General features: G+C 40.3%; 1 protein-coding gene across 1 annotated transcript in view; it reads right to left on the bottom strand.

Annotated features, from left to right (window-relative positions):
- Positions 1-6,455, bottom strand: part of ncoa4 (nuclear receptor coactivator 4) — a 25,723-nt gene extending 19,268 nt beyond the window's left edge. Inside the window, exon 1 of the mRNA XM_080054943.1 lies at positions 6,299-6,455. Within this exon, the coding sequence (XP_079911069.1) occupies positions 6,299-6,333 (35 nt within the window). The 5' untranslated portion in view covers positions 6,334-6,455. The remainder of the gene's footprint in view (positions 1-6,298) is intronic.
- Between the last annotated feature and the right edge of the window lie 1,045 nt (positions 6,456-7,500).

The following is a 7,500-nucleotide window of genomic DNA, read 5'->3' as shown; positions in this document are numbered from 1 at the left end:
TAAATGCGCTAAATAAATCCAATACATAATCATTATCATTAACTTACTAAGTTTCTGTAATACTGAAGTTTTGATGTTCCGGGCGGTCCGTCACAATAAAAGAAAGACACTTTTGGTTAGGGATGGCCATTTAGAATGTTTTCTTTAACCGGTTAACCACCAGAATTAACGGTTATTAACCGGTTAACCGTTAAGATTTAATGTAGCTTATTTATAGAGAAATACATGAAGCATTACAGCAGGGCTCCCGACGTTTTTTTGTTCCAAGGACCGGCATATTAATTTAAAAACTATTCAGGGACCAGTAGCCAATTTAAATGCCTACATGTTGACATTCACACGGCACCTTGTCTGTTGTGAGAAGAGGTGTAGTATGAGAATGTAGGAGCAGAAAGTGCAATAGGTGACTGAAAAGGGACATTTACACACACACACACACACACACACACACACACACACACACACACACACAGGCTTAGGGGATAGTCTACCGAAACCCGATGCTAAGTAGTGCTGAGCACGGGGAAACATTTTGAAAGACCGTAATATTGATAACCTTCGATGTTATCAGTACTGCATAATGATACTTAACGCTTTTCTTTATGACGGATTTTCGCTATTGATCCTGGCACACAATCATGGCAGACTTGTGTCTGTGCAGGGGGCGGGCACTCACTGCCTGTCTGTCTGTCACTCCCTCACACTCACTGAGACGGTGATAGATGCAGGACAGCATCCACCTCAAGAAGGCTAATGCTAGCGCTATGTTAAGCTAGCGGGAGCCCACGCTGTTAATTCAATTATACAAACATATGACACGGGAGTGTTGTGACCATAAGTTGTGACTGGGAGCGTACCATGGTCCTATTATAAAGTTGAGCGTACCATGGACTTATTATAAAGTTGAGCGTACCATGGACCTATTATAAAGTTGAGCGTACCATGGACCTATTATAAAGTTGAGAGTAGCCTACACTACTCGTTTCATTCTTTACCGACAGTTGGCATTCTTACATCCGGTTTAGCGATATCAAAATAAGAGTCCGGATTTCAGAGAAATTAAGATATATATTTTTTTTTAACCGTTTAACCTTTAGTATTAACCGGTTAACCATGGACATCCCTACTTTTGGTAAAGGTTTTAGTGTTTTATCCCATGTATTGTATCTTGTGTGTTAATACTGTATTACCAAACAGAAGGACGCACTGAGGTCAAAGTATCAACTTTAAGGACTGGAGTCCACATCCTAGAATAGAATACCTTACAGGAAGTACAGCTAAATGTGCTGTGCTGTGCTGTTCCTGACAACACACACACACACACACACACACACACACACACACACACACACACACACACACACACACACACACACACACACACACACACACACACACACACACACACACTTCAAACGCAAGAAGGATCTGGATAAAATACACAACAAAGGGTGACTGACTAACGTTCCTTAGAAGGCCTTATGGAGAGGTTTACTAACAGTGAGCTGTAGACAGGTATCACCTGACCTGTGAGGGTTTACTGAGCAAAGTAAAGCTAGATGTAGAGATATAGATACATGTATATGTTCATTTATTTATGTTTGAAGCAAGGCAAACCAAGGCTAGTGTATTTCTATAGCACCGGTCAGACCCAAGGCCGTTCAAAGGGCTTTACAGGGGCATGACATACATCAAGATTAGACTTTAGAAGATCAGCGCTAATACATAATGTTGAGAATAGTTCCCAGATCCTCAGGTGTTTTCAGGTCAAACTAAACCCACCTGAGCAGCTGTGACCAACAGGTGAGTCCACTAATGTCTGTTAACACAAAGGAGGGACTGTTCAATGGTTCACTTATCTACCTGTTACCAAACACACACATACACACAGGGTCAAACACACACACAGTATGTCACCATTAATCTGCATTGATCTGAGTAAAGGGGGGCTCTTTACTGGACCTATTCAGGGGCCAAGGCCTTTGTGTGGGTAGGCCTTACCACAGGTCTGTGTGTGTGTGTGTCTGTCTCTTTGTGAGTGTGTCTCTCTGTGTGTGGGTGTCTCTGTGTGTGTGTGTGTGTGTGTGTGTCTCTGTGTGTCTCAATGCTAACCCACAGGGTGAGTCCTGACCCTAAAGCTTTTCCTGGTTTAATTGTTGTGGTCATGTGTTGATCAGCTGACTGCTGTTTGGAAACATGGCTGCATTCTCTGCCTTACCGAGCCCCCCCCCCCCCCCACACACACACACACACACGCACACGTTGGTCAGCCTCAAATATTTGCTCCCTTTAACCCTAGTCCTAATTCTTCCCTGGTCCGTTGGGTAAAACCTGTGGCGGTGTTGTAAAAGCCCTAACGTCCTCCCTCCTGCATACTCAACATGTATATACTAAAAGCCCTACTAACGTCCTCCCTCCTACATACTCAACATGTTATAATACATACTAAAAGCCCTACTAACGTCCTCCCTCCTACATACTCAACATGTTATAATACATACTAAAAGCCCTACTAACGTCCTCCCTCCTACGTACTCAACATGTATATACTACATACTAAAAGCCCTACTAACGTCCTCCCTCCTACATACTCAACATGTTATAATACATACTAAAAGCCCTACTAACGTCCTCCCTCCTACATACTCAACATGTATATTCTACATACTAAAAGCCCTACTAACGTCCTCCCTCCTACATACTCAACATGTTATAATACATACTAAAAGCCCTACTAACGTCCTCCCTCCTACATACTCAACATGTATATACTACATACTAAAAGTCCTACTATCGTCCTCCCTCCTACATACTCAACATGTATATACTACATACTAAAAGCCCTACTAACGTCCTCCCTCCTACATACTCAACATGTATATACTACATACTAAAAGCCCTACTAACGTCCTCCCTCCTACATACTCAACATGTATATACTACATACTAAAAGCCCTACTAACGTCCTCCCTCCTACGTACTCAACATGTATATACTACATACTGTCTACTTAACCATCCATTGTGTATGCGAGGTTCGTCGGACCGTTTACACTGAAGTATACAGGAGCAATAAAGAATTGAAAAAAAAAACTTCTATGTTGTTTGAAAAGACGCAATGCATTGTGGGGCGGTTGAGTAGGAAAAGTAGCCTATCGATCCATACACAAAATATTCCTGGAAGTTAGTACTCATCCGGGCATTTCTCGCCTACACAAACTCACATACACAACCACAACATACTCAAATTGACGTCAAAGTGAGTATGAATAGGACATTAGTATGAGTAGGACGTTAGAAGGGTTTTAGTATGAGTAGGACGTTAGTAGAGCTTTTAGAACCCAGCCTATATGTACTATCTGATACAAATACAAGTGTGGACATGACCTTATTGACCTCACATGAACCATGGTTTATTTAATGGTAGCAGTGGTGGGTGTGTGTGTGTGTGTGTGTGGGTGTGTGTGTGTGTGTGTGTGTAACTGTGTGCGTTACTGTGTGTGTGTGTGTGGCATGGCCTCCAGGGCGTAGTGCTAAGTCTGTATCAGCTGTTAACACATGCTGATATAATGCTTCACTTTCCACGAAAAACCCTCGACACACACACACACACAGTCACACACACACACACACAGTCACACACAGTCACACACACACACACACACACACACACACACACACACACACACACACACACACACACACACACACACACACACACACACACACACACACACACACACACACACACACACACACACAGCAACCTTTGACTGTCAGACTCAGCTGTGTTTACGAGCTGCTTTAAAGGTTAATATCTAACTATCTGGGTTCAGACAGTTCAAGGTGATTTACATACAAGACTCTTAGTAACCTTTTCATTCCATTTGGAAAGAACAGCCTGATTTCACAATAACCAAATCTGTTAGGACAACGTTGGAAGTTGTTTTTACCCCTAAAGGCCTTTGCACACCGGGCGCGTTTTATTCGTGCGATTAATCCGTTAATTAACGAACGTTTACAGAGTCAATACAAGCTTCCACACCAGCGCCGTCATTTCCCATCGCAAATTTGCCTTTTTTATTTTTTCGAACTGAGTTTGATTTTTCTGGGACGTCGCTTCTTAAACCTGCAGTGTGTAGAATTTTGGGTTTTATTTCCAGACAGATTTTGTAGAAAGTAATTATAATATCCATAAGTACATTTAATTTAGTGCATAATAGCTGAAAAAAAATTTGAATTATTTTTTTTCCCTTAGAAAGGGTCTCATATATGTCCATATTTCTGCATACCTTGGACCAAGGCCTAGTGCCGCCATCTTGAAAGTGTCATAGTTGGAATGTCATCAGGTGCATTGTTTAAAATTTAGAATTGTTCTTGTCCTTGAAGGCCACTGTAGCTTCTGTTATTATTCTAAAGGGGTGGGGTTACCCAGGGAGCGTTGCATTCTAGAACTTTCAAGAACTTTCTTGATGATGTCATATATTACACACTGCACCTTTAAAGAGAGACGCGACAAAATTCACATTTCAAAACATTCGCTTTTACGTTGCGTTTATTCGCGTCGCGCCCGGTGTGCAAAGGCCTTAACCCCCGTCCACAGTTTTTTTTAACAATGTTTTTATTTTCAAGAATGCAAACTGAAATGACCCCGACCCTGACATGTGGAGTGATATACAAGCCTAGTTCTATTTGAAAACGTTAGTAGGCCTACATTTTCTTTAAGGGCTTTCACTTTTAGTGTCAACATGCTCTCACAATTCAAGGAATGAGGAAACAAAGCTGTGTGTGTGCGCGTGTGTGTGTGCGCGTGTGTGTGTGTGTCCGCCATGATGTCCAGTCTTGCCAGCACGTACACAAACATTCTCTCTCCCCCTCTCGCTCCCCCTCTCTCTCACCCCCCCTCTCTCTCTCTCACACACACACACACACACACACACACACACACACACACACACACACACAGTCTATTATCACCTATAAAGCATCGATTAGCCAATAACTGGGATGTTTACAGCGGATCGTTGTCAGCTGAACTCCGGTCAAAAACACGGAGATTATTTTCCATCACGTTTGTTTTAACACCTGCAAACACCTGACCTAATGACGTCACTGTTCCACAGAAAACCAACGGGTCTACCGGTGAACTCGGCTCAAGAATAATCCGCTTAAAAAAAATATATATTTTCATATTCAGTCTGTTTTTATATTCGGGTCATTCGGGTTAAACCTCTCTAACCCTAAACCCTGAACCCTAAACCTTGACTGACGATATGGCCTCAAGTGAAAGTTCAGTCGCGTTTTGACACGTCTCACTTTTCAACTCAGTCCGTCTGTCTGTCTGTCTCTCTCTGTTGTCTGTCTGTCTATCTCTATCTGTCGTCTGTCTGTCTGTCTGAGTCCATACTGCAGGTGAATAGGGTAAAATTCTTAACTTAAACGTATTATCATCAAGAAATGTTGCCAGTTGATTACTGACAGTATTTCTTGAATAAAATAAATGTCTCATAAATCAGACAGTGAACAACATATGAACAAATCCTTCTGTAATAACCTTCAGAATAGTGCTGAGAATGATTATGGAAAGTTTAGTTGATGAAAGTGCTTTAGAAGTTGAGGTTTTTGATAAAAACTAATGTTAAGATAATGTCCGTTAAAGATGGTCGTATAGGAGAAATATACAGACGCAAACAGACAAGGTTTAATCAAGTAAACTCCTAAATGTACATGTTGGACCTTTGATTTATACTAGTATGAAAGAAGACATGTCATGGAAGCTAAATAAACACAAATCCAACTGCCGCATAGACTACAATGTTAACTGAGACCTGACATTATTGTAGAAATACAGACGTTACCACATTTTCAACTCCAGTTCCCAGATTTTTGACATTACAAACACAATTTGTACACCGAATATTCATCCGTTTCTTACAGTTCTAACGGTATATTCATTTAGTCAGTTGGATTTACGGTTTGTGAGTTAGAAGCAGCAGTTTGAGGGGAAGTTTAGCATAACATGACCTATCGGAAAACCTAGTGACGTTCACGGAAAGTAAAATTAGACCGTTTTCCAAGGCGAGCACGAGGACGTTATACACGTTATAAACAGTTAACAGCTTTTAAATCACGTATAAAATGATTTAGACTATTTAAAAATGCTCTTAAATAACTCCTAGACCAGGTGAAATCCTTTTAAATCTCATATTTAATCGCCAGTTTAAGGACAAAGTGTGAGCGCTAACAGCTAGCTCATGCTGCTAACCGGGCCGACATGTTGTTTTAGCCGTTAAACTTACCCTGAGGTTTTAACGGGAGCTTTCCACTTGTACATCAAATAATCCCCGTTCGTTCACCGTCTCGTTCCCGGTGAAAACAGTCGGTCTGCGGCCGGTGTTTTCTTTCCCCAATGTCACGAACCTTGGAGAAAAAAAATAATAAGCAGAGGGGGGGCGGAGTAGAAGTATCGCGAGAACATATGGACAAATCCCGTTTGCATAACACAGAGAGCGAGATCTCCCCCTGCTGGTAACTCGGCGGAACTGCACCTTTTAATGTGTGAAATTAATTAAAACGAAAATCTGTGTTGGATAAAAGAGTTAAAAGTCTTTATTACATTTTTACAACTTATTGGTGTCCAACACTTTTACAGAACATATTTTAGATACAGAAAATGTCTCATGAATCAGACAGTGAACAACATATGAACAAATCCTTCTGTAATAACCTTCAGAAAAGCAATAGGTTTCAGTACTGGATAAGTTATAATGAGAAAGATATCCCTATTTTGACGTATGAAAAAATAAGATTTGGTCTAAAAATGGAAAACAAAGAAACTCAATTTGGAAATAATTATTTTATTTTATTGGCAAACTATTTTATTCATAAATGTCGATTTCAAAAAACTTCCCCCGTTTTTGTTGCATTTTATAACGAATTAATATTATATAAAAAAACAATTAAACTGTGTAAAATGAAAGGAGCCCAACTTTTTAGTGAATATTTGTGTGCCCTGATTCCTGATTGATCACTTGTGTTGATGTTTTGTTTTTTGTTTTATTTTGTTTTGTATGCTATTTTCTTTTATGTAAAGTGTGTTGATCTCGCTTGGTTTGTTTGTATGATAGGAATACGAATGTGATATGCCTTTTTGAATTGTGTAAATGTTGTTCTTTATAATAATAAAGAATTAAAAAAAAAAAAAAAACCTTCAGAATAGCGTTAAGAATGAGTATCGAAACTTTAGTTGATGAAAGTGCTTTAGAAGTTGAGGTTTTTGGTTCAGATTGAATAAAACTAATGTTGAGATAGTAAAAAAAAAGGTGAGTTGAAAAAAAATCCACGTCGCCTCCTTCCTACTGACGTCATCACGCATCGTACGTGCATCCGTGGAGCTTCCCGTGTTTGTGATGTAGCCTAGATTCCAGACCATAAACATCCCATTTGAACCTTTTAACGGCGAATTAAACCGGTGATTTCCGACGCGCCATGAATCCCGCGG

The sequence above is a fragment of the Ammodytes marinus genome (assembly GCF_949987685.1).
Source record: "Ammodytes marinus genome assembly, contig: scaffold_54, whole genome shotgun sequence".
Lineage (NCBI taxonomy): Eukaryota > Metazoa > Chordata > Actinopteri > Uranoscopiformes > Ammodytidae > Ammodytes > Ammodytes marinus.
The sequence above is the reverse complement of the archived record's forward strand: the minus strand, read 5'-3'. Positions and strand labels throughout refer to the sequence as shown.